This window comes from Vanellus vanellus (genome assembly GCF_965231255.1).
Source record: "Vanellus vanellus genome assembly, chromosome: 4".
In the NCBI taxonomy this organism is placed as follows: domain Eukaryota; kingdom Metazoa; phylum Chordata; class Aves; order Charadriiformes; family Charadriidae; genus Vanellus; species Vanellus vanellus.
Window position 1 is genome coordinate 43,971,653 of NC_138909.1, and position 26,635 is coordinate 43,998,287.

The following is a 26,635-nucleotide window of genomic DNA, read 5'->3' on the forward strand; positions in this document are numbered from 1 at the left end:
CTGGGACCCCGCATGTCCCTGGTGCCCCCGTGGTCCTTGGGGCACCTTTCCCTGATGTCTCCCTGCTCTGCCCCTTTTTCCCGACGTTTGCTGAGTTGCTGCCACCTTTCCGTCTGCATCCCCCACGCCTGGGCAGAACATCGTGGGCGGTGTCCGGCGCTGAGGCTCAGGCCCCTGGAGAGTGTATCTGGACACCTGTATAATGAATATTTCCTTTTTTCTAGGCTTTCCTCATCCTGCAAGTGTCCTACATCCCCCCGCCGGGAGCTGTCCCCCTGTTCCCCCCTCCAGCCCCCCCGGAGCCGGCACCAGCTGCTGCTGAGCCTGACTCTGTCACGGGTAACCAGAAACCTTCACATGTGGCACTGGGGGGAACTTTTTCCCCCGGTAGCATCACATTTTTCCCAGCTAGGCTCCCCACTGTATGGTCCCACAACGCTCGATCCCGTGTTGCCTGTATCCTCCATCTCCTTTCTCTTCCTGCGCAGAGACGGCCGGAGAGGAGGAGACGGAGGATCAGACAGTGACAGGGGATGAGACGGAGCCTTCCTCCTCCTCGGGGCCACCAGGGTCTGAGCCCCCCTCGCTGCCCCGCAAGCCTCCCGTGCACCACGTTCAGGGGGTGAAGCGGAGGAGGAGCTCACCCAAAAAGCCTTTATCCAACAAGCCACAGGACTTCCAGGTGAGATGATACTGGTGGGGATAAGCTGCTCTCCTGAACCCATCTCCGCAGGGTCCCCCAGCCTGTCCCTATGGGGGGCTTATCACCTGAGAGGGGCCCCCTGAGGTGCCCATCCCAGGGCTGGACCAACACCACAGGCTATGAAATGTTACAGAGGTACCAGAAACAGCCATGGTGGCTCTTCTTCCCCTTGTCCTCCTGCGCATCCCGTCCCCTCATCACCCAGTGACCCACTGCTCTATCCTCCCTCCCATCCCAGATCAGGGTGAGGATCATTGAGGGCCGGCAGCTCCCTGGGGTCAACATCAGGCCCGTGGTGAAGGTGACGGCTGCCGGGCAGACCAAGAGGACCAGGATACGCAAAGGCAACAGCCCCTTCTTTGATGAGGTGAGGATGGGGTCTCTGCTCCAGGTGTGCCCTGAGGGTGTCAGGAAAGCCTCGGGAGTGTTATGGGTTGAGGTCCCGAGTGATGGAAACCCCAGTGCAGCCCAGAGGCTGGGATGTGGCGATGGGGACTGCAGTGAGAGAGAAGCTCAGGCAGCAGCAGGGAGGTCTGGCAGGTCCAGCATCCCCCTGCCTTGGTGCAGGGCTCACCTTGGTCACCTTCCTGAGGTGACTCACATGTCCCAGAGTCGCTGGCAGCATCCTGGTGGCGTGTCCTGGGCAGAGCTGCGCACAGGCAGGGGTGAGCAACACAGCCGGCTGTGTACATACAGTCAGCCGCGTGCGACTTGTCTCCAGCCCCGTCCCCACATTGGATGCTCCAGGCCTGCTTTTTGGGATGTCCCCAAAGCCTGCTCCAACCTGCCCCTGTGCTTTACTTGGAGACCCCCAGGAGAGCTGGTCTGGATGTGCTTTTGTGAACCAGCCCAGCAAAAGCAAACTGGAGGATGTTGCTCATCAGGGTGCACCAAAGTCACCCAGCACAGCCCGTTTGGGAGGCTGTTGCTATTAATGGGGTGGGGGTCCCTCCTAACAGGAGGGGAAGAGGCTCTGGCCTGCAGAGTTGTGGGCATGGGAGAGGCCGGGAGGCACAAAAATGCCCTGGGGGGAGGCTGGGGCAGACCTCTGCCTTGCACCCTCACTCCTTTTTCCTACAGACCTTCTTCTTCAATGTCTTCGAGTCCCCGGCCGAGTTGTTCGACGCACCCATCTTCATCACGGTGAGCTTCAGCAAACACCACCCATGCCCAGCAGGAGGGCTGGGGCAATGCTCGGGGCCATCGCCCTGTCCCCCTCCCCGTGGCACTCAGGGAAATGTCCCCCTGTTTCCCAGGAGGGCACATGGTGGGGGGGTCCTCCACCCTGGGAGAGTTTGGGCTAGATTTACCATTATTTTCCTTATTTTCATTCCACAGGTCGTGGACTCTCGGTCTTTCCGGACAGACTCAGTGATCGGGGAGTTTCGGGTAAGGCTGCCCTCTCTTCTCTCCCCACCTGGTTTCTGCCACGCTGACCCATGGCGTGAACGCTGGCATTTCTTTTTTGTTTTGTTGCACAGATGGATGTCGAGACCGTTTACTCCGAGCCAAGTGAGCCCAGCGAACGGTCGGGGTCTGGGCCAGGGTCACCTCCTGCGGCTGGGGGGAGTCACTTTGGCAAACCATTTTTTTGGGGCCAAACTGAGGGGGAACTCACACACATATTACAGCTCTCCCATATATGAATCCAGACATGTCCCTATATCCATCATCACCACCCATTTCTCTTCTCTTTCCCAAGGCTTTGAGGCTTTCAAGTCACTGTGCCACCAACTCGCTGGCAGAAAGCCCCACCAGTGCAGCCCGGCTCACTTTTTTTTTGTCTCGAGTCTGGCTCATTTTATCTTTTCTCTATTATTTTATCTCAAAGATGATAAAATAATGCTTAGAAATAATTTCCTGCCCTAATCACTGCAGAGAAAAGCTTGGTAATTTTAGCTGTAAAGAGTTAAGACCTACGAGGAAAATCTCTTAACAACATGCTTTAACTTTTGGTCAGCCCTAAAGTGGTCGTACAGTTGGACTGGATGATTGTTGTAGGTTGCTTCCAACTGAATGATAGGATCATAGAATCATGTAGATTGGAAACGACCTTCAAGATCATTGAGTCCAAACATAAACTGTACTATACTGCAATATTCCATTCCATTCCATTCCATATAAAAGGACCATAGTATTTATTATTAAAAAAACACCCAGCAGCATCCTTGAAGCCATTTCCCTGCATGTCTGAGCACCAGCATGTGGGTCTCAATCTCTTGTCTCCCCTAGAACATGCTTTCCTCAGAAAATGGCTGCTGCTCTCTGACCCAGAGGACTTCTCCGCGGGGGCCAAGGGCTATCTGAAAGTCAGCCTGTTCGTGCTGGGGCCTGGAGATGAAGCTCCTGTGAGTATTGCCCCAGCTGTGATGTGGGGGACCTTCCAATGGTGGTGCTCCACCGCCCTGGGCTATCAAACCCCATGCCTGTTCCCAGGGAAGCTGCAGCTTTGATCTTCCTCCATTTTGGGGGCAAGGTTTCAGGACTTCTGGGAAGCTTGGTTGTGTTTTTCTCTTGTCCTGTTGTCCTACAGCTGGAGAAGAAGGAGGTCTCTGAAGACAAGGAAGACATCGAGGGCAACCTTCTGCGCCCCACTGGGGTAACCCTGAAAGGGGCTCACTTCTGCCTGAAAATCTTCAAAGCTGAAGACTTGCCCCAGAGTAAGTGTTTCCTTTGCTGGTCTGGAGCGTACTGGATCCGGCCCTCAGTATTGCGGTGGGTTGCAATGTGCTGGAGAGGAATAAGTGCACAGATAAAGAAACTTTACCTTGAGTCCAAAGACCTTGTAGATATTGGTCAGTCCTAATGGACTGGGAGATAAGTCTCTTACTGGTGCGAACTGGTATTTGCCCTCCCACCCATCCCCACATGGCTCAATGGAGATGCGCAGCCTGGCTGGTGGGACAGCATGCCCAGGAAGCTGGAGTCATCCAGATGCTGGGTGCTTCCATGAGCTTTCAGCATCTCCTTCCCCTCTCAGTGGATGATGCCGTCATGGACAACGTCAGGCAGATCTTTGGCTTTGAGAGCAACAAGAAGAACCTGGTTGATCCCTTTGTGGAAGTCAGCTTTGCAGGCAAGACGGTGAGCAGCTGGAGTGGAACAGTCCCCTGGTCCCCGGGGCTGGGACAGCAGCCATGCATGGGGGAAATTTGGTTCCGGCATGGGGAAAATTTAGTCCTTTGCTTTGCCGGAGCATTTGCAAAGGTCCCATCAATCCTTATTACACTCCTTCCTCTCCCTCTGGGTTGCAATGTCCCGAAGCTGGGGGCTGAGAGGAGCCCAGCCAACGTCCCCAGCCTTGTCCCTGTGTGCATGGCCTGCTTTGAACTGAGCGGTGCTGCCGGACGCGGCGTGCCAGGCTGTACTGGAGTAATTTCTTCGCTGGGCTCTTCGTGGTGCTGTTGCATTAAAAATGTGGACGGAGAGGCTGAGCTCCTGGGGGAACGGGCATAGTTGCAACACGCTGCTCTTCTTGGCGCTGCCTGAAGCGAGCAACTGGCTGTCCCCTCGCCACTGAATGTCCCCCCATGACCAGTCTGGGCATGGAGGTGACTCTGGTGGCTTTACGGAGCTCTGTCCCACTCCCCTTGCTGCTGGGTCCCCTCCAGTGCCTTCGCCAAGCAATATGTGCGCAAACCACCAATTGCCTTTTGATGCACATCAGCACTAAAGGGCTGAGGTTCTCCCCTGCCCATAAATCTTTTCCCGGTGACGGTGCCCGGGGGGGGAACAGAGGCTCAGGACATTATCCTGAGCAGACACAGTGGGAAGGGGGTGACTTTCTGGTGGTCCTGGGGGGGCAAGATCCCTGAGCACCTCGTAGCATCTTCTGCCTCCTGCACAGAGGGGTTTAGTCATGTGATGTAGAGCCCTGCTGGGCCACCCCTTGAACGCAGTCTGTATTTTGAGGATCTGAGACCTTCCAGCTCTGTGGACGGGGCGTGTGGCAGCCCCGCTTTGCTGAAGCGCAGCTGTGAGCTGCAAGCATTGGGGTGGGCACTGACTTTTCATTCCCGTCTCGCACCTCCAGCTCTACTCAAGGATCCTGGAGAAGAACGCCAACCCGCAGTGGAACCAGCGCCTGACTCTGCCGGCGATGGTGAGCACCAGTGCCCCTGTGGACCCCTACCCTTCTGCCCACCCTCACTGCCACTCACCGCTCCTCTCCCTGACTATTTTCCCAGTTCCCTTCCATGTGTGAGAAGATGAGGATCCGGGTGACGGACTGGTGAGTGGGGAGAGGGCTCACTGGGGGCTGCCAGTGCCTGCCCATGGGGAAAGCTGAGCTGATAGAGTGGGATGAGCTGGGGGAGACCCGCCATGGGCAAACCCCCTGGTCCATGGCACAGCGGCACCACGGGTTGTGTTGCAGGGACCGTCTGACACACAACGATATCATCGGAACCGCCTACCTCTGCATGTCCAAGATCTCAGCCCCCGGCGGGGAGCTGGAGGGTAAGGGGGGGCAGCAGGATGGGATTTGGGGTGCATGGCCATGGAGGAGCACTGCATGCTTGTGGCTGGAGGTCAGTGTTGGCTTGGAGGATGTCACAGCCACGATGGTCCCTGCAAAGTTGCCGGTGCTGGGGAAGACACGGGACAGGGTGCTGGAGGTTGCTCCGTCCTGCAGTCTATTTTCTGGCCCCTCCTGGTTTGTGGTTTTTGAAGACCTTTAGGCCCTCCCAGGGGTGTTGGGATGGGAGGCTGCATGGTGGGCCATGGTGCGCTGGAGGTTTTGCTTCCTCTTTTTGTTGTTGAGTGGAGGCTGCTGCGGTTCCCCTGTGTGGTTGGTGATGGGCAGCAGTGTCATGGGTGCAGGAAGATGCCACATCCCACCTGTGCGTGCCTCTGCTGGTGTCTTCTCCTTAGGTGGTATTTTGGGCCAGTCACAGGGTGGGATGGGGGTTGAGGTCCAGCTTGTGCTGAGAGTGCTGTTTCAAGTCCCAGGGGCTTTCCGAAGCAAAGGACCACCACAGAGGCGCTGGCAGGGATCGGTTGGGTGATGCTGACCGTGTCACCTGTGCCACGTGGGAGGGCAGGGAGGTGGGACGGGCTTGTGGGAGTGCTGAGAGCTGTACAGAGCCAGAAGCAGAGGCTGCCCTAACCTGCAGAAGCATCTCCTGCTGTTAACGAGCTTCGGTAGCATCTGCAATGCCATCAGCACTCTCCTCACTCTGCTCCCTTTGCTTTGTGCATCTCTGAGGCTCTCGGGAGCTCTGCAAACCCCTGCCCCATCATGAGCATCCCCATGCTGCAGGGGCATGGGACGGAGCTGGCAGCAGTCACCAGGGCTTGAGCCCAGTGCAAAGCTGCAGCCGTGTGTCCCACAGCCCATACCCCCCAGCGCTGCCTGGCCGTGCATGCAGGTGTGGAGTTGGGGTGCAGCACTGTTCTCCACTGTAGTGCTTGTGTCCAGCCCCCCTCTTCCCCAGTTAAAGTGCAGCTCCTGGGACAATCTGGAGAGACAGAGAGAGGGGAGGGAGGAGGAGGCTGCGAGGGGTCTGCCTGGGACCGGCACACCCCACCCCACCACTGAGACCTGCTTGATCCTGAGGAGATGCCGGGGAACTGTGGGTCCATGCAGTTGTTGAAACATGCAGAGCATCCTTCAGGGGTGCTCAAACCCTCCTGTTCCACTCCAATCTTACAGCCTCTGGAAGGGCAATAGGGCTATGTAACAACCTCCCCCTTTCTCTCTCTTTCTCTCTAGTGTCTGTTGGCACCAAAAGCCCATGAGAGCATCCACCCTCTTTTCCCATAACCCTCCATCCTTCCTCCATGCTCCTCTGCAAACCTTTCCTAACCTCTCTCCATTTCTTTGTGCCTCAGATGAGTTTCCTGCTCTTGCGAAGCCTCTGAAAGCCGCAGACCGTACGTCCCCTTAGCCTCTCGGTTTGCAATCGCCGCTTGGTAATGGTTTTGCTGGTTCAGCTGCCGTCAGGGCTGGAGTGCTGGTCGGAGCTTGGGGAGCATCAGCTGTGTCCTGCCTGGGCACCTTGGCGGGAGGAGGGGACGGCTCCAGCATGGCCCTCCCTGCCCTGCAAGAGCGGAGAAAGGGCACCACTGCTCTTCCCCATGTCAGGTTTAGGGTGTCCATGTTGGGTAGTGATGTCTTTATGGTCTAGTGTGTGTTATGTGCTAAGACAGCTGTGCACGTGAAGCAGCCAGCTCGGGAGCTCAGACCAGGGCCCTGCAAATGGTTTCTGCCCTTTTGCCGCTCCTTTTGCTCGAGGTTTCATAAAATGAACCATTCTCTTCCAAGCACTCTCTTACTGCTTTAAGGGGAGCACAGGGCCAGCTCCTTGGCTGGTGTAAGTCCCCTATGCTGGTTCACACCAGCAAAACTATGCTCCCCTTCTCTGGGGACCCTTCCTGGGGCCAGGAAGCTCTCTCCCCCCTGCACAGCCCCACACCCACCTTCTCTTTCTCCTGCAAAAAGGTAAGCGGTTGTAGGACTCAAAGGAGGTGACCTCCAGCTGCATGTGTGTGGTCCCCATGGTCCTGCAGCAAAGCCCCGGGGACACATCCCCAAGGTGCCTTCAGGACTCTCTAACTGTTCTTTTCCTCCACGGTCCCCAGTGGATGATGGGCTTGGGTTCCTGCCGACCTTCGGTCCCTGCTATATCAACCTCTACGGCAGCCCCCGGGAGTTCACCGGCTTCCCTGACCCTTACGAGACGCTCAATTTAGGAAAGGTGACGTCGGCTTCTTTCCAGCCCAACCGAAACTAAGCTACCACTCCTTGCCAAAAGAAAGCTGCTATTAACCCGAACTGACTTTATTAGGAGCCTGCACTGCATTTTCTGGCTATTCCCTCTGGCTAACCACCTCTCAATATTGCTCTGCTGCCCAAACGCTCTCTACCTTGGAAGCGCTTGCAGAAATACTTTGCCTGATCTCGCTCCTCTGCAACAAAGCCCGTTGAAAGCAAAGGCAGAGCTCGCCTGCGGGGAGGGGGCACCGGGGTCCTGACACGTGTCCCTGGTCTACCCCAAGGGCGAGGGAGTCGCGTATCGCGGCAGGATGCTGGTGGAGCTGGAAACAAAACTGGTGGAGCACGTGGAGCAGAAGGTGGAGGACATTTCCGCAGATGACATTCTGCGGGTGGAGGTAACAAGGTCTCCATGGGGTATCTGATGCTGTGGGCTCTGGGGTTGGCCCTCTGGCAGCACGGCATGTGAGGCACCAAGGAAGGGACGTGGGTGTTAGTCCTGGGTGGGTGATGTCCTGTGAGTGATGGAGTGGTCAGTGAGCTCCTGGAGGGTGTCTCCTGCTGCATTTCCATCCCAAGGTGTGTAGCTTGCTCCATCTAAGCTGCTGCATGGTAGAGAGCAGACCATGATAACATGGAGGGGTGGGAGACTTGCTTCAACAGGACCCCAATCCCAACTCAAGTGCTATCACAGATGTGCTCCTTTTGCTTGGTTCTTCAGGTTTAAACTGTTGTTTTTTATGGAAAGTTTTAGCCTTCTCCTTTGTCAAGTTTTTCCTAAATATCTCACCCAAAATTCCCTTGCTGCAATGTATGCTATTCTTCCCTGCAATACACTTTCCCGTCTGAGCTGGTGTACGCCGGGGTAGTGGAGGGCCTGTGTGTAGGAGAGTGGTGGTGGCATCTTTTCTGTAGACATAGTTCTGTGCCTGTTGCAGAAGTACCTGCGCCGTCGGAAGTACTCCCTCTTCGCTGCCTTCTATTCGGCCACCATGCTCCAAGATGTGGATGACGCCATCCAGTTTGAGGTCAGCATTGGGAACTACGGCAACAAATTTGACAACACCTGCCTGCCCTTGGCCTCCACCACACAGTACAGCAGGGCTGTCTTTGATGGTAAGCAACATAGGGGAGACCAAGCACTGGGACGGGCTGCCCAGGGAGGGTGTGGAGTCTCCACAATTGGAGATATTCAAACCCCAACTGGACATGGTCCTGAACAACCTGCTCAAGGTGACCCTGCTTGAGCAGGGGTTAGACCCAATGACCTCCAGAGATCCTTACCTCAACCATGCTGTGAAGGGGGAATATGAGACTGGGGAGGAGCAGGGAAGCCAGAACTACTTCTCTCAGCTCTGCACTGGCTTGAAGGGGCTTTTGGGCAGTACCTCAACAGTAACAGTGCCCACTTTTCTTCAAGGAAGAGCCCGATCTTTGGGGTGGCCTTTCCCTGGCTCCTCTGGGGCTCTCGCTCTGGTGTGAAATGTCCTCACCCCACTGGGGTTCTGCTTTTTTCTGGCCTCACTGCTCTGCAGAAGCTGCTTCAGCCATGGAGGTTGATGCACATCCCTTTGGACCTTGATGTGCATTGCTGTGTTACACATGGATTTGGAGAATGTAATTCCCGTCCTCTTGCTCCAAAAGAGTCCCAGAGATGGGCTTCTGCCCAAGGCCAAATGCTGCACTGCCTCCCCTTCATCTCTGCTCCGTTCCTGAGGACTGGGGTCCCCTGTCACCCCGATATCATGAGCTTACCAGTGCGCTGTGCCCTCCAGGTTGTCAGTATTACTACCTGCCCTGGGGCAACGTGAAGCCTGTGGTGGTGTTGTCATCCTACTGGGAAGATATCAGCTATCGGACTGATGCCCAAAACCTTCTCCACCATGCAGCAGACAGGCTGGTGAGTGCCGCGATGGCAAGGAGCGTTGTCCACTTCCTTTCTGCATCCTGCCTGGGGGGACAGGAAGGGAACTGAGGCCATTTCCAGGCTGGGTCAGGTTTGGGGTTTGACTTTTATGTTGTGGAGGGGAAATCTGTCGATGCCCTAAGTGCCCCGCTCAGCATCAGGAGTGATGGAGGGACCAACCTCATCCCCACTGGAGTGACAGTGAGGGGTGAACACAGTGCTTTGCCATGCCACCCACATGCCTACTGATGCAGGTGTGGGAGACGAGGACCTTCCTTCAGCTCCTGAGCTATTTATGGGATTTCTTGCTGTATTTCACTATCATTTCCCCCAGAGCTCCAACAGTAGCAAAACCAGAGGTGCGGAGCCCTGGTGGGACCCAGGCTGGAGTATCTGATCATGGCGAGCAGCCCTAGGCACTCGCTGGGAGAGTCCTGGACATGGGGTGGAGTGGGGTACCGGGGGGGGCCTGCTGTGCAGCTTCTCTTCCCTGCCTATCGTGCAGGAAGAAAACCTGGAGAAGGTCCACCTTGCTCTCAAGGCCAACCGCTCGCCGAGTGAACTGGACATCCTGGGTGCCCAGCTGATGGATGACATCATTGCTGACTGCAGGTATTTTCTGCCAGTTTTGACTGTGAGGCTTTTCATGCAGTTTATTGCGAGAGCACTTATTTATCTTGGAAAGGACGACTTCTTTTTTTTTTTTTTTTTTTTTTTCCCTCTCTGAAAAACGCCGGTCATTTGCTAATGTTTGCTTCAAAGGTTGCTGAGCCAAGGCACGGAGTTGAAAAGGTGACATTTAAGGCAAGTCATAAATTTCCAGCCTTCATGCAAGGGCTGCAGCGTGGCTCACCTGAATGAGCGGCATTGTGTCGGGGCAGGAGCCGCAGCCAGGCCAGCCCAGCCGGAGGGATGGTGGGGCTCATGGAGTGAGGAGCCACCGATGGGGCTTCCCGTTTGAGTCTTGTGTATGCTGCGTAGGGGGCACCCACGCAGTGCACCCGGAGGGGTTGTTCAACTGTGTGTGGGTGTTCTGTGTCCGACAGCTGGACCAGGGGACAGGGATGTTGCAGGCCTGGATGGCATAGCTGTCCCTCCGTCCCCATGGGCAGCACCACCAGCATCTGCTGCTGCTTTGCCTTTCTGAGCACTTCTCAAGCACTTGAATTTTCGTTCAAGGGAGGCTGGCAGGGTGCCATGGGCTCTTTCTCTGTGTAGTCTGTTTTTTTTTTTTTTGGCTGGATTGTGCTCTGTGGGGGCAAGGAGCTGCTCCAGGAACCGTTGCTGCGGTATGACCATAGTGTTTTATCCCAAGGATAGCTCAGCCCTCAGGAAGGTGTTTCAGGTACTGACCTCACCAGGGTCTTTGGACCATGGTTCCCCTTCTGGTATGCCCATGAAGATGATCTCCAAGTCCTGTTCCATGCCTATGCCTGGCCACACAACTTCCCTGCAGCAGCTCCATGCCATCAATTTGGGGAAGGGCAATAGTAGGATTGTTGATGTGTTTTTAGCCCTGGCAAGCCCTTACCAAGGGGAATTAAGGAGCTGCCATGCCTCTCAGAGATTTCTTGCCTTGGGAGGTAGGTAGAGAGTGGCTGAGCTGTGGAGACAGCCCTGCACTGGGCTGGGACAACCCATTGGTGGCAACTGGTGGCTGTGGTGGGGGAACCTCTGTGGCCACCAAGTTTGTGTGGTGGCTCTTGATGCTTTACCTCAGCAGAGAGAGAGAATTTGGCCTTCTTGGCTGTCTCTGAGTCTACCAAACCTACTGGGACTAGTTGTCCCCCACCCCTTGTACAAGAACCACCAGCCTGCAGGATCATGTGCACTGTCCACCTGGGCTTGTGCCAGTCACCTGAGGTTGAGGAGATGATGCTGAACCCCAGATTCCCCTTTCCACCACTCCTGCTCTTTGAAAGAGTAAAGGAGAGGTCATGGAGGGGCAGTGGGCACAGGGGTCCATCCTCTCTGGACCCTCCTGTGACACCTGTGTTGGACCAGACATGTCCTTCCTTCGGGCAAGGAGACCTTGAATGAGTTGACCCTGCTCTGCAGACCTCCTGGAGGACATGCTTAAAAACACACACACACACACACACACACAAACACACACACACACACTCTCTCTCTCTCTCTCTTACAACCTCCCTATTTATTTGCTTTTGAGCCTCATAAAGGAGACGTGTTTCTCCCCCCACGCACGCTGGCTCTGCTGGAAAGGTCAGAGCCATCTGATGGGCTGTTGATACCCCCCTGCTCCTGGGCACATGGGACGGGACCTGAGGGATGAACCACGGCTTTGGGTTTTCCAGAGATGCTGTGCCCTCCAAAACAAATTCAATTAACCGGGAGGGGAAAAATGTGGCTGGGGGATGTGCCAAGCCCGTGGTTCCCGCTGGCTCCTGGCCCTGCTCTATGCTCGGCTCCCGTGGGATGCGGCTTCTCCACCTCTGCGAGGGCTTGACACAGGGACCACAGCTGGTTGGTGAGGATGGTACTCATGGTGGGGGCAGCTGGAACAGCCCTGATGGCTTTTTGGGGGGTTCCACACCACAATATGCTCTTTGCCCTGGTGGGGATGAGCTGAGCCGTGCAGCCAGAGCTGTCTGTGACTCCCCCCGTGATGCTGCCAAAGCCTCGTCTCTGTGCTCAGCCAGGGCAGAGATGCTTTCCATCAGGATTTTGGAGGGATGGGAAAATCCCCTGCTGCTCTCCAGTGCTTCCCCATCCTCCTCCAGGTCCAGACCTCTCCGTTGAAAGGGTCCCAGTGGGAGGGGGGTCTCCCCACCTCCTGTTCCCAATAGGAAAACCGCAACATGCTGCTGGCATTGCCTTGTCCATGTCTGTTTTCCAGACCTTTGTGTGAAGAGATGGCAAACTGCTGCTCTCTGGAAGAGAAAAGAATTGAAAGTAGCATACGAATGGACAAGTTAGGGAAAGATAAGTCATGGCAAAACCAAGTACCCAAAACATTGACTTGCAGCCAGATTCAGGGAGCTTCTGCAGCTCCTTTGTGCTGATGAGCAGCAGAGCTGACCTGAAGGGTGGGTTTTGTTCCTCTGCTCCCATGGCACAAGGATTGCTCTGTGCTGGAGCTTGGAAGAGAGCTGCCTGTGAATTGACCCCTCCACCTCTCCCTGCCGGATCTGGGAGCATGGCAAAATACACAGTGGGTGGCCAGAAAGCCCCAGTGCAGAAGATGGTGGATGTTTTTGATCATCCTTTTGGGCTTCTTTGTACTTTGTCCAATTCTGACACATCTTTCCTCGGCTGGAGGCACAATGTTCACACGAGGATGCACCCCACATTTATGTGCTGGTACAGTGATGTTCTCAGTGTTTTGCTTTTTTCTAATAATCCATGCCTGGAATGGTAACAGCCAGTGCAGGACCCATCACTGTGGACAAACTCAACGCTCCCATCTTTTGCCACCTGCCGTATAAACAGCTCTTTGCCCAGGAGGTGACCATCCTCTCGGTCCAGGGGAAGCCCTTGGGGAAGAACAGTGCTGCGGGGACCCTGGGCAGGCTGTACCAGTACCCCAGCATCCCTCCACGGGGGACCTCTGAGGTCCTGGTTGTCCACCTCTCTGTTCTTCCCTTCTTAGTTGTGGTTTCTGCTAGTTTGTCTGATGCAAGGGTCAGCCTTGCTGATCTCTGGTTCCCTCAGATCCTCCCGGGTCTGTTTGAGGTTGCCATCACATTGTTCCTTCCAATCTTCTAATCATATTAATATTAGGCAATATTAAGCGCGAAGCTACAGATCCCACCCAACCATCCAGCCCTTTCCTACCTGAATTGCAAATGATTTGCTGCTCGACAGATTTCCTCCCAGCCCTCTCCTCCCCACCGCCGAGGCAGGACGGACCCCGATGAGGGGCTCTTCCCCCAGATGTCCTCCTGGCTCCCAGCTTTTTTGCTATGAAAAATACTGCTTCCAGCTCTTGCTCACCAGCACACATTCCTTGTGTCACTTATCCACCTGAACAGGGATAGTTCTTGAGGTTTTTTAGGTTTTAGGCTTTTAATGGGGGCTTTGCCATGTTTTTGCCTTTTTTTTTTTAATTACTTCATGGTATTTTTACATTTCATTTGGTGGAGCCCGTGGTCTTTTCCATTTTCCCATTTGAGCGCAATTCAACTTCATTTAACCATTGTAGTTGCTCCAGGTCTCCAACATGCGGCACATATCTCCAGGAACAAGATGTCTCCAAACCATTTCCATGCTGCCTATAGGATTTAACCCTTTCTGCTGCTCCTTTCCACAGCTCTTTAACATATTTCCTCCTTTTTTGTGTAGTTGTATAGTTTAACTTTCTGAAATTAAATTCAACTGCAGTGGGTATATTTAGTGTTTTTTTTTTCCGTTTGTTTTTTTTTTTCTGGTTTTTTTTTTTTTTCCCCTTGTTCCTGCAAGGATATTGAAGTACATCCTAGTTTCCACCACAAAGTGGTGTTTGCTTGGTGGGTGAGCTGTGTCCTTCCCATGCACCAGTGACACAGCAAGCCACAGAAAACGAGTGGGAGGTCAGCTCATTAGCAGCTCCCCCCTAATAAATACACAAACGAAGAGTGGACACACAAAACTGAGTTCATGGAACACGACCAATGTAACCGTGGAGGGCTTGGGGCTGCAACCCCAACATGGTCTTTTAATTTATCTCCGTGCACAGGATGCTACTGAACGATCAGGCCAATTAGCAACACCCGCAGCGCTCTGGCTCCCTGTGGAAAGAGCAGAAAACCCAATTCTCTTTAAGAGAATGGAAAGAACTAAATTTCTCCCTAAGCTTCTTCTTAACGGAATCCATCTTATTAACCTGGGACAACCTGCCCTGACACCATCCTAGGCAGGTACCACAGCGTGCGTCTGTCCATGGCACATGTCAATGAGCATAGCTGGGCAAGAGATGTTGTCCTTCTTATTTATCATGCAATGAAAACGGGGCTTACAGAGCTCAGTCCCAGACCGAGAGGGGAACGGTGAGGCTGGTGGAGGGCTGTGGGTCGGGAGCTGGGAGCAAGAAGAGCATTAATAACGGCAGCACCGTAAATCACTGCATTTTACAGGAAAACTTCTAAATGGCTCAGCGCAGAGAAGATCCTTCCCGACTCCTGAAACATTTATCCAGCAGCTTGAATCAATTTATATTTAAATGTGTGTGTGTGTGTGCGCACAGCTCAGCCAGGGCCCCGTCCTGGCTGCTGTGGGTGATGCGTGGGGGCCGCAAGTGCGGTTTGAAGCTCCTTTGCTCTTGGCATTGCTGTGTTCCACAAATGTATCTTTGGAGGCTTGTTAATTCTTTGGAAACTTGCAGAAAAGGAGGGGAAAAAAAAAAAAAAAAAAGACAACAGCAAAACTCCCATGAGAGGGTGAGCGAGCTACTAATGGCGCACCTCTGCCAACCCCTGCAGCGTGACCCTGCCCGACGTCCTGGGGAAGGCAGCCAGCACCCACCTGGACCAGAACATGTACCGGTTTCGCAGCACCAACCTGGAGCAGATAGTGAAGGCAGCCCTGAAGCTCAAGCACGAGGACGCGAGCCTGTCGGCAGCCCTGGAGCAGGCAGAGGACTGGCTCTCCAGGCTGAAGGCCATGGCAGAGGAGGTAAAGCTGCTGTGATGGTGGCAGGAGCCGCTTTTCACCTTGGAGGGGTCTCGTTCTTCCCAAGCTTGCCATCATGCTGCTGTTTCGGTGAGACGGCTGTGAGCCACCACCCGGCAGTGTGGTGGGAAGCAGAAAGGATGCTGCTCTTGCAGGCAGAGTCCTGGTCCTGCATGCAAGAGTTGTACCTGCATCCCACTGCAGTGATGCGAAGCAACAGGTTTGGCACCTGGCCGTTGAGATTTAGCCTTGTTCATGGCAGAGCTTTACAGCACGGCCAGTAAACCCTCAACCAAAGCTCCTGCAGCTGCCTGGGCTGGCTGCGGAGAGTAAGAGCTTGGGGAAACGTAGGGCTGCTCTGCCCTGGCCAGACCCAGATGGGATCTAGAGCTGCTGAGATGGGGTTTGGGTCAACTGGTCTCACTCCATGGGCTTGGGTTAGCAGTGGGACTTGGGGCATGGCTGGTCTCCAGCCTCCCACATCCCTGTGCAGCTGATGTGCTAGTTTGGACCCGACCACCCCCTCCCCCCCCCCAGGTCGGACACTACAGCTTTTGTGTTTTCCAGCCCCAAAACAGCCTGCCCGATATAGTGATCTGGATGCTGCAGGGAGACAAGCGTGTGGCATACGCCCGCGTGCCAGCCCACGAGGTCCTCTTCTCCAGGAGCATCTCCAGCTGCTGTGGCAAGAACTGTGGGAAGCTGCAGACCATCTTCCTGAAGGTACCTTGGCTTTTGATGCATGTGCATGCGTGATATTAATTTTAGAAATATTGTCCCCTAAAAAAAGTATATGTAGAGAAAATCGTGCAGGGAAACCTGAAATCGCAACACAATGGGCTGCTTTAACCCATGAGCACCCGGGGCTCTGGGGACCCCCAACCTTAGTTTTGACCCTGTTGGAGCTGGTTCTCTCACCTGTATGGTGAGAGACTGGTCATGCTTCTGGTAGAGTTCAGCTCCACTTTCATGGATATGCAGCAGATGCCCGTGAATATCTTAATATTTTCTGCAAGTTCCAGGGCTGTGAAGATGGGCACAGTTTGGCCAAGATGGTGCTTTTTAAAAAAATACGTATTTTTTTAAAAGTTTTTTAATGTTATTTTACGTTTTTCAAAATTCCTGACCCTCTGCCACCCCAGGAAATTTAAGCTGTGGCCTCCTCCGCCAGACACTTACTGAGCTTCTCACATCTCAAATGATATTTCTTTGGCCTTTTGCTGTGTGCCAGCTTGGGAGCAGACAATCAGTGCTGAACAAGCTCTAAAAAAATAAAGTGAAATAAAATAAACTGAATAAACCCCAAAACCCCAAGCCCAGCTGGCAGCAAAAGACAACCCAAAATACATTGTTTTTTTCTGCACTTTAGCTCTGGATGGAAAACTAGCATCACTTGAACGGGAAAAAAAGTGACTGAGAAAGAGAGAAAAAAGGGCAATGAGACATCTCCCTATTTATTCTATTTTTGCTGAAATATGTTGGCTGGGTTTGGTGTCCTAGCCCTGAAGGGTGTCTCACCGAGACGCAGAAACCCTGACCACCAGGGCTTTGAAGTTCCTCAAGGTCATCCCCGAAGTGCTCTGCACGCTGTTGATGTTGTCCCAATTCCCAGGGATGCTCTGTGTCCCACCTACCCCCTTGCTTTCCTGTCATCCCCCATTAATATCCTTCTCTGGGATATTAACGGGGCTCTGCCTTTGGTAGTACCCCCAGGAGGAGGCGATGGGTCCGAGGATCCCAGCCCAAATCCGGGTCCAGCTCTGGTTCGGGCTGTCGGTCGATGAGAAGGAGTTTAACCAGTACGCCGAGGGGAAGCTCTCCGTCTTTGCCGAAACCGTGAGTATCTCACAGGGACCACCCTAAAGGGTTTTTTTTCCTCTCCAGCATGGGGATCGGCTCCACCATGGAGGGGAGGGGGTGGAATGGACTGTGATTGAGGGCACATCTCTAGGTGGGGTGTAACATTAGCCCCTACCAACCATGAGAAGAAAGAGCTGTTTCCACCAGCATCTAGCCTAAAAGGCTGGGGAGAAGGTCGGTAATGAGCTATAAGGCTGCGTTGTGGCTTCACACCTCCTGCCTGCTGTGGAGTGGAAACCTGGGGGTGGTGCCCATGGGGCAGAGGATGGTGTGGGGAGTGTGAGACGCTTCCCAGGAGGTTTGTCCCCAGGATAGGGCTCTCCAGGAAGGAAGGGATTATTCATGAGATTTCAGAAGGATTATTCATGGGATTTTGTGCCTGCAATGCAAAAACCTTTGCTTTTGCTCCCCCAGTATGAGAACCAGACCAAGCTGGCGCTGGTGGGGAACTGGGGCACTACTGGCCTGACCTACCCCAAATACTCAGATGTCACTGGCAAGATCAAGCTGCCCAAGGACAGCTTCCGCCCCTCCACGGGCTGGACCTGGGCTGGGGACTGGTTCATCTGCCCGGAGAAGACGTGAGTGACGGTTTTGTGTGAAGAGCAGAGCCTGGATGGGCTGTCATGGGCACCCTGAAAACTTGAGCAGATGCTAACCTGGTGGCAAGGTCACACAGAAAGCTGAATGGAGGTCTGGGGTGCCATGGGGGTTCCTTATCTGCCTGCCCTGTCTTAGGTAGGCAACAGCGTTAATGCAAAATGCATCATTTCTGCAATGGGTGATGCCCCTGGCGTGGTGGGTGCTGCACAAGTTCTCATGGACATGGTGGCCCCAGCACCCAGCTCACTGGGGTGTCTGTGCAAGCCCCACACTGAGAATCTTTGGAGGTGGGATCCCAGTGGGGCACTGAGGGGGTGGGAGGGGATGGTGGATGCTCAGCACAGCTCTGCCATCTTCTTGCATTGGAATTACACCTTGCGTTTTGGGCTTCACCTGAACCATTACTGAGGTCTCATGGGAGCTTTGCTTGGTGCCTCCGGGGAGGAAGAGGCTCAGGAGGCAAAGCATGTGCTGGGGTGGTGTGGCAGGCTGCGAGAGGAGGGAAGACACAAGGCCATGCTGTTGCCCGTGCAGGGCTGGGAAGGCGGGAGGGGAAGGCCCTGATGCCATGCATCACCCCGGGGTGCAGGTTGCTGCATGACGTGGACGCTGGGCACCTGAGCTTCGTGGAGGAGGTGTTTGAGAACCAGGTCCGGCTGCCTGGAGGCCAGTGGATCCATATGACTGATGCCTACACCGATGTGGTAAGGAAGAAGTGGGCAGCCCGGGGCAGGAAGCCTCTGGGGGCTCAGGGGAGATTTAGGCATCTGCTGGGCACTGTTTGGTTGAAAACACCCCTGCATCCCACAGAATGGAGAGAAGGTCCTGCATAAGGATGAGATTGAATGTCCTCCAGGCTGGAAATGGGAAGATGTGGAGTGGGACACAGACCTCAACAGAGCTGTGGATGAGAAAGGTATCAGAAAGCTGTTTTCATTCTCTTCACTCTCCCCATCATGGTGTTCCCTTCCATGGTCCCATCCAGCACCAGGGATGATAACATCCCCTCCATGGCTGTGTGAGCTACCCCACTAGCTTCAGGAGAAGGGGGTCAGGCCCTGGGGGTGCCCTCTTGCCCTTGCTCTGGCTGAGGCTGAGGCTGTGGTGTGGGCAGTCGCAAAGGCAGCACTTTCCTTGCTGCTGGGAAAAGTGCAGGCTGTTCTTCTGGAAGATCTTACCTGTCTTCTGGTGAAGGAGAGACTGAAAGCATTAGGCCAGAGAGCATCCAAGATGGTCACAAGCATTGAGGTTGCCTGAGAAAGAAAGGACAGAGAGGAGAGTCCCCAAGCTGTGACTTTGAGCCAAGGACTGGTGGAACACCACGAGTCTATCACCTGGGCATTCCCAGTGGGACACCTCCCAGTAGCAGCATGAATAGGTCCTTATCTGCGTGGACCAGCAAACTGGGAAAGCGCGTTGTGTCTGGACAAACCTTTGCTATTAAAGCTGTTCCAGAGTCCTGATGGACAACAGGATGACCATGAGCCAGCAATGTGTCCTGGTGGCCAAGAAGGCGAATGGCATCCTGGGGTGCATTAAGAAGAGTGTGGCCAGCAGGTCAAGGGAGGTCATCCTCCCCCTCTACTCTGCCTTGGTGAGGCCACATCTGGAGTACTGTGTCCAGTTCTGGGCTCCCCAGTTCAATAAACACAGGCATCTGCTGGAGAGGGTCCAGCAAAGGGCTACAAAGATGATTAGGGGATTAGAACATCTCTCTTATGAGGAAAGACTGAGGGACTCGGGTCTTTTTAGTCTAGAGAAAAGAAGGTTGAGGGGGGATCTTATTAATGCTTACAAATACTTAAAGGGAGGGTGCCAGGGGGATGGGAACAGTCTTTTTTCAGTAGTGCCCAGTGATAGGACAAGAGGTAACGGGCACAAACTTGAACATAGGAAGTTCCATCTAAACATGAGGAGGAACTTCTTTACTTTGAGGGTGGCATAGCACTGGAACAGGCTGCCCAGAGAGGTTGTGGAGTCTCCCACTCTGGAGACATTCAAAACCCACCTGGATGCCATCCTGTGCAACCTGCTGTAGGTGACCCTGCTCTGGCGGGGGGGTTGGACTAGATGATCTCCAGAGGTCCCTTCTAACCCTGACCGTTCTGTGATTCTGTGAGGAGAGGTCTCTGGTGGGAGGCAAGGTGGGGGCTCTTCTTCCCCCTTCACCCAGGTGTCCCCTTCTGTCCAAGGCTGGGAGTATGGCATCACCATCCCGCCGGACCGCAAACCCAAGGCCTGGGTGCCGGCTGAGAAGATGTATCACACCAATCGGCGACGGCGCTGGGTGCGGCTCCGCCGGAGGGACCTTGCACAGATGGAGGCCATGAGGAAGGTAGGAGAGGGGCTGAGGAGAAGAGCAGTGGGAGTGGGTTGGGGCTGTGTCCCTGTCTCTCATGCAGAGGTAGAGGCCTTCTGCAGAGATCTGCTGTGCTTTGGAGCCCAGTGGCCCTGGTTTCCATGCTGGGGCAGGCAGCAGCCTCTGTGATTTCAACCATGGGGGTCAACATCTCCCAGAGGTGGAGACTATTCCAGGGGTGCTTGGTTGGGCTGGGTGGGACGGGGACCTCTGCCAGTGCCGCGAAGCAGCTCGGGGGACCAGGGCTGGCAAAGGTCCCCAGTCTGTAATCCTGTCCCAGTCCTGCTTCCCTCTAGGTGGTGCAATTTGACTGCAAATGCCACTGCAACGCTTCCACTCTTCCCTCCCCCAGCAAGTTCCCTAAGACACATTCCTCCTCTTCCAGCACTTTTTCTAGATAATTGTGGCTGGAAAGCATGGGGAGCCACTGTCACCCCATTTGCCAAAGGGGTGAAAATGTCACAGAGAGGTGAGACAGCTCTGGGGAGAAAAAGCCTTCATGGGCTTGTGACTGATGCCCCAGGGTCCCATGGTGGCAGAACCGTGGTAGCCTCGGGAGAGATCAGAGGTAGTGGCAGGCTGGGAAGATGGAGGTGCTGGTGCTACACAGGCCTGGGCAGGATGTACCCCCCTCCTTGCTCAGCACAGACATCCTCCAGCCCAGCAGGATCCTTCTCCAAGTGAGGTTCACTCCAGGGACCGGACGAAGGGCTGAATCCCCAGGCTAAGCTGGAGAGATACGGAGAGGACACAAGGTGGAACATCTGTGGCAGGCAACAACTCAGAAAGGCTGGGCCCAGGTTTGGGTGGGCACTACCCTACCCCTGGAGTGCCCCATGCGCAAGCAGCTTTGCCCCTTAGCTGTGTTGGGGTCCCACCATTGTCACCTGCAGAGGAGCCGTGGGGTGGTGGGACCGAGCCCCCTCATGAGCCCCGATGTGTCCCTACCCCACAGCACAAGCAGGAGGAGCTGGACGGAGAGGGCTGGGAGTACGCCTCGCTCTTCGGCTGGCGCTTCCACCTGAAGCATCGCCGGACTGACACCTTCCGCCGCCGCCGCTGGAGGCGCAGGATGGAGCCCCTGGAGCGCACTGGGGCCGCCGCCGTCTTCGCCTTGGAGGGAGCCCTGGTAGGTACATGCCTTTTCTCCCCAAATTGCTGCCTCGGTGGGGGACCCTGGTTGGGTCTGCTCCCACCCTTCCGTCCCATCCCAGGGAATGGACTTGGAGCAAAGATCATTATCTGCTGCTTGTTATCTGCCGCCTGCACCCGCCGCTGGTTGTTTAACTAATATCCTGGCTTTGTTAATATACTGGATTTCATAATCTTTTGGCTTTTCCAATAACTAAATGAGAACCAACCACAGCAGCACAAAGCCCCTATTATAGGGCTTTTTTTTTTTTTTCCCCATTTGGCTTTCCCCCCCCCTCTTTGTCTGCTCTGTCTTCCCCTCCATCCAGCGTTTGAACCCAGCAGCCCCTCTGGGACACAAGCAGCTCCGGGGCGTTTGCGGGCACCAGCCCTGAGCTCACGCTGGCCTCATCCAGGAGAGTCCCGCTGCTGCCCACCCCCAGGGCTGCTGGTGGGACCCTACCTTCTTCCCCTTCACCCTGGGGCCCGTTGATGTGATTTTTTTTTTTCAACCAGACGCTTCATCCCTCTGCATCTCGGCAGAGGCAATCGAGGAGGATTTAGCTGGAAATAGAAATATCTTTAGAATAGAAATATCTTTAGAACAGATATTAGGAAGAAATTTTTCACTTTGAGGGTGGTGAGGCGCTGGAACAGGTTGCCCAGAGAAGTTGTGGATGCCTCAGCTCTGGAAGTGTTTAAGGCAAGGTTGGTTGGGGCTTTGAGCAAACTGGTCTTGTGGTAGGTGTCCCTGCTTATGGAAGAGGGGTTGGAACTAGATGATCTTTAAGATGCCTTCCAACCTAAACCATTCCATGATTCTATGAAAACCCTGTGGCATGGAGTGTGTGTCCATGCACGCGTGTGTGTGTGTACGCCCATGGAGCTGTGCAGGAGCCCCCTGTGGCCTTTCTGTCACTCTGGGGATGAGGGGAAGTGGGTGGGTGGGTGGGTCTGATGGTGCTACCTTGGGTCTCCGCTCGGTTGTGAAGCTTTCCAAGGGCTCAGCCGTGCCCTCCTTTCACCTTCGCTAGCCCGCAAATGAAACGGGTTTGTAAGTTTGGCTGCTGTGCTGGGGAAGGGGGAGATGACAGACCTGTCTGCTGGGGGTATCGGGGGATGTGGGGGAGAACCAGGGAGGAAACTCCCTCCCCGTGTGTGTGGGGCAGAGGCTGAAGCAAAAGGGAAGAGGAGAAAAAAGCCCCATTAAAATGGCAATGTGGCAACGTGCCTGGGAACCACCACTTGCTTCGTTCCTGGTGACGCTGACGTGGTGGCAGGGTGTCCCTGGTTGATTTAAGTGTCCCCAACCTGCCCCAGGCTGCCAGGGCTGCCCTTTCCTGCCCTCCGCCCCTTCAGCTTGTTGGACCCGATGTTACCTACTTTTGATATTTATTTTCCCAGCATTTCTTAGGCGTGTCAGTCAGCGTTGGAGTGCCCAGTTCTTAGTGGCTTCCCAAATCTCTCAGTTATCTTTATGCCAAGGTTATAGGCTATAGCTTTTATTATAGTTACATGTAACAAATCCAATTTATTATTATTTTGCCTATTTTCGAACTGAAAACAATTCTAGCAAAAAAAAGCAGTTGTTCTGCCTTGCCGTGCCTTGCTTTTCCCTTGCCCCCCTTCCCCAGCAAACACTGCCCTCTGTGTCACTGTTGCTCCTACATGACCCCAATGCAGACGTCCCATTCCCTTACGCCAAGCAAATGTCTGAACCATAAATTTTCCTTGCTCGAACGTCAGCAAAACACAAGGAAAACCCTCCGTAACAGCGGGGTCCCGGGTGGAGCACCAGGTCCCGTTGCTGTAGGACTGTGCTGCTCCCGGGTAGGGTGATGCTGTCCGGCAAGGAGTAGTGTTTACTTCAGGCGTGGAGATTTTGGGGGATCCTGTCCCCGTAGGGTGACAGCTCTGGAGGGAGCAGCCCGGGAGAGCGGCAGGTGAATCCCTCCCCAGCCCTGGCTCCGGCTCCCGGCAGCCCGGTGGGTGCAGGACCAGCCCGCCTCTCCTTCAGGCTCCGCTCGCCAAATTCCCCTCTGCAGTAGGTCACTCTGGCTCGCTTCTGTGCCCTCATATTTTGGGGTTACTGGCCACATTTTGTGTGGTTGCTTGGTTTTCTGTGGATTGCTTTATAAACGATCTTGCCATACTTTCTGGTTTTGCAGCTTCATGCCTTTCCAGATCTCCCCTCTCGCTTGAATGACTTACGTATTTTTCCAGGATGCTTCATCCCAAAATAATACCTAAATTTACACAGCGTCTCCCATCCAGCAACCCCAGACCCTCTGGACCTGTGCAGGGTCGACCCCTCCATCCACTGGAGCCACAAGCAGGAGAAGGGACTCGGCGTGATGCCGCAGAGCTCATCAGGGTGGTGGGGCAAAGAGATGCCGAGGATGGGAAAATACGATGCTGAGGGCTGGGAAGGGTGGGCGCTGATTTTCTGCTGTATCTATTTCCGAAGATTTTTTTTTTTAATGCAGGCAGAGGCAGGTAGCTTTGGAAGACTGAAGTGTCAGGGAAGGTGTCTGAGAAGGGCACCCGGGTGGGGCAGCAGCTGGAGTTTGAGCTGCCGCTGCCAGCCCTGATCCACAGTGAAGCAGAATAAAGATGCTGTCGGGAGAGGGAGCCTGGAGCATCCCCCAGCTCACATTTTACTCAGGCCTGGGGCCAGGGCTGCCACTGGCATGCCACCGGCTGCCAGAGCCTCCTGAAGCCCCTCCTGTCTGCTCCATCCCATTCCTGTTATCTGCCGCCTTCGCCGCGAAAGGCATTTGTGCAATTTTGTGGTTGTGGCATGGGTTGCCCGGAGCCCGCCCAGCAAAGGAGCTGTACGGCGATGTAGGCAGACCGAAGCAGAGGGAGGATTAAAGTGCAAACTCAGACAGAACAAGCCAACACCCCAAGTGCTAATTCCCCAAGCTATTCAAAAGGGTTGGTTTCCAACAGGAAGATAATACCAAACATGACCAGAAGGAATGTGTCTTGGATGCAGGAATGTGCGGACGGTGCTTGGGGATTTGGGGCCTCCCTCTTCCCGGGGATGCTCAGCCGTGCATCGCTCTGGCCTTACCAAACCGAGCAATCGCTGCCATTAAGACATGCTGAACCCCAACACCTCGGGGTCAGGGTGACCCAGAGCCGGCAGCAGCCAGAAAGCAGAGCCCCAGCGGGTTGCTCAGCTGCTGAGGCGGATTTTGTAAGAGCTGGGGACTCCTTGGCGGAGGCTTTCCCGAAAATTCCCACTCTGGCGATGCTGCCCCCGCGGAGCTGAGCAGCTGCAGCCCGAGGGCCATGTGTGGGGCTCAGCACCTTTGCAGCATAAGCTCAGTGTCTGTTTGGATGGACCCCATGGGGTGCGAGCGTCTGCTCCCAGGCGGTCCAGCTCTGCTCCCTGCAGCGGGAAGAGCTGGGGGGGGGAGCTGCTGTGCGGCTGGGTCCCCCCAGCTCCTGCCCCTCACCTGGCCCCTCTGGTGTCACGACCGCCCCCCAGACCCACGCATACTTGCATGCACACGCGTGCATGATTCCTTTGGCATGCTCGCTGTCCCCAAGCACGTGCTCACTCCTGCTTTTGCTCAGAGACTTGTATTTCGCTGCTCACACGTGCTCCGTCCTTCCCCTGATCCCAGACAACGGGGAGGGGGGAACATTCCCCGATCTCCTGTCCCATGGGGAGCAGTGTCAGGGACAGGCAGGGTGGTGCTGCCCGAAGCCGGGCCACATGCTGCTGCGAGGGCTCGTGGTGCTGCCACGTGGCACTGGGTTTCGGCTGCCTTGGATGCAATTAGCTTGATGGATTTGGGGTGCCCGTCGGAGTGGGCTGAGCTGCCTCAGATGTTGCTTCCCACTGATTCATCTGCTCCTTTCTGCTGCCCCCAGACATGGGATCTCCAATGCAGAAGGATGGCGGTTCTTTCTTTCCATTTTCTCGGCAGTCCTTGGAGCCTTCCTGCAGCCACCCGTGTCTTGGGACAGTCCCCAGGTGGCTTAGAGCAGGACTCTGCTTAGGAAAGTAGACCCGTGGTGAGCCCATGAGTGTCCTGGGCAAAGCACCCCGTCCACCATGCCGCCCCATTTGCCCTTGCCGTGACCACCCTGCCCCCTCCATTGCCTGTGACTTGGCATCCCCTTCTACCCACGGGGACACCCACAAAGCGCCTGGTGCTTATTGCTTCTCGCAATGGGTCCCAGCTGACTAATGGGGAGCTGGACACCAAGAAGCTGGTGATGCAGAAGGCTTTTAGCACTCCCACCCATATCTGAAATGTGGAGCCAGCCTAACACCGCTGCTTGCAGCACTATCCTGTCATTTCCTCTCTTTTTGCCTGTTATTTCACCTGTGCATCTCCCCCCCTTATAAGCTGGACAGCCTTCCTTTCCCTTGGGCTTGCTGGCTTGGCCATCACTTCCATCATATCAGCTTGGTCCTGGGTTTCCCTCTCTGGGACAGCGTGTCCCAGCTTTTTTGGGACCTGCCATTTGGCAGCTTGCTTGTCACCGACAGTTATTGAAAGAGAAGGACCACGGGACACAGTATGGCCCCCAGGCATCTCTCTGACCTCAGTTCAATTTCTGGGAAGCACAAGAGCTGAGCTGTGCAGCTCGAGGCTGTCTCCGGTTTCTGATGGAAAGCTCAGTGGCTCTGACCTGGAGCCGCGGGCAGCCCTCCCACCCTGCAAGCCCCACTTCCTCCCATCCTCCTCCAAAAGTCAGCCGAGGGAAACCTTTGGCCGATGGATAACTTTGGGTTTTCCATGCCAGGCTGGAAAATCTTGCCTCTTTCTGCCGGTGCTTACGCCCCAGCTTTGGCTCTGCACCGAGCGTGATTGAACCACCACTCCTCAGGCAGAAGAAGAGCAGGGACACGAGTGAAAGCAGGGTGATGACAGCCAGGTCGGGCACATGGTGCCACTGGGGTTTGGCCAGGGTGGAGGGCACCGGTGCTGTAGCTTTGTGGCCAAACTACCAACTGGCTGCACCAAGCGTGGGAGTGCTGGTGGGAGAGCCCAATGGATGCTACGTCGTGCTGTGCACGGGGTCCCGCTGCACCTGGAAACCCTGTGGGGACAGGGTGAAGGCAGGAGATCATGGGGGGATAGTCCATCCTGCATGGAGACCCCAAAGGGCAAATCATAGTCCTGAGCAAGACCATTTTCCAACTTGCCCTCTCCAAGTTGTGCTTTCTATGGTGTTTTGGGGTGTGAGGAGCCCCCCTTCCCTGTGATGCACAGACATTGGGGGGTCCCCAAACCCTTGCTGAGGGTTTCAGAGAGCAACCCCTGCCTGTCTCAGCTCCTGGTCTCCTCCACTTGCCTTTCCCCAGGCTGGCAGCGGGTGCAGGTTGGGGTGGGGAGACTGGGGGGACCGGTCATAAAAATAAATGAGGAACTATTCAGCTCCCGTGGGGAGGGGGGCCGAGGAAGGGAAGGCAGCTCTGTAGGTTGCCTCGCAAACCCTTGGCAAGACCTCACCGCCGTAAAAACAACGCAAAACCCAGGGCTTCCTCTGCGACAATGTCACGGTAATTGTGATTCCTGCCTGGAAAAGCAAGGAGGGTTCTGCAGATCACCTAAGCTCCTCATGCATTTTTGGGATTTGGCAGCTCCGGGCTATGGAAACTCCATCCCAGTCTGTTTTTTGTTGTTTTTTTTTTTTTCTTTTTTTTTTTTTTTCTTTTTATCTTCTTTCATTTCCTTTTTTCTTTAAACATCTCTCTTGTCTCTCCCTAGCATTTGATAATTGAAA

At 54.9% G+C, this 26,635-nt stretch overlaps 1 protein-coding gene across 1 annotated transcript in view; it reads left to right on the forward strand.

Moving 5' to 3' along the window:
- Window positions 1-26,635, forward strand: part of DYSF (dysferlin) — a 100,744-nt gene that overhangs the window by 7,215 nt on the left and 66,894 nt on the right. Inside the window, exons 5-30 of the mRNA XM_082481972.1 lie at window positions 225-339; window positions 489-682; window positions 942-1,070; window positions 1,784-1,846; window positions 2,042-2,092; window positions 2,185-2,215; window positions 2,936-3,051; window positions 3,237-3,363; window positions 3,684-3,787; window positions 4,737-4,805; window positions 4,891-4,934; window positions 5,079-5,161; window positions 6,536-6,577; window positions 7,286-7,401; window positions 7,703-7,816; window positions 8,357-8,534; window positions 9,194-9,318; window positions 9,830-9,936; window positions 14,742-14,934; window positions 15,499-15,654; window positions 16,636-16,767; window positions 17,206-17,372; window positions 17,984-18,098; window positions 18,205-18,310; window positions 19,587-19,729; window positions 20,709-20,882. Coding sequence (XP_082338098.1) covers window positions 225-339; window positions 489-682; window positions 942-1,070; window positions 1,784-1,846; window positions 2,042-2,092; window positions 2,185-2,215; window positions 2,936-3,051; window positions 3,237-3,363; window positions 3,684-3,787; window positions 4,737-4,805; window positions 4,891-4,934; window positions 5,079-5,161; window positions 6,536-6,577; window positions 7,286-7,401; window positions 7,703-7,816; window positions 8,357-8,534; window positions 9,194-9,318; window positions 9,830-9,936; window positions 14,742-14,934; window positions 15,499-15,654; window positions 16,636-16,767; window positions 17,206-17,372; window positions 17,984-18,098; window positions 18,205-18,310; window positions 19,587-19,729; window positions 20,709-20,882 — 2,994 coding nt within the window. The remainder of the gene's footprint in view (window positions 1-224; window positions 340-488; window positions 683-941; window positions 1,071-1,783; window positions 1,847-2,041; window positions 2,093-2,184; window positions 2,216-2,935; window positions 3,052-3,236; window positions 3,364-3,683; window positions 3,788-4,736; window positions 4,806-4,890; window positions 4,935-5,078; window positions 5,162-6,535; window positions 6,578-7,285; window positions 7,402-7,702; window positions 7,817-8,356; window positions 8,535-9,193; window positions 9,319-9,829; window positions 9,937-14,741; window positions 14,935-15,498; window positions 15,655-16,635; window positions 16,768-17,205; window positions 17,373-17,983; window positions 18,099-18,204; window positions 18,311-19,586; window positions 19,730-20,708; window positions 20,883-26,635) is intronic.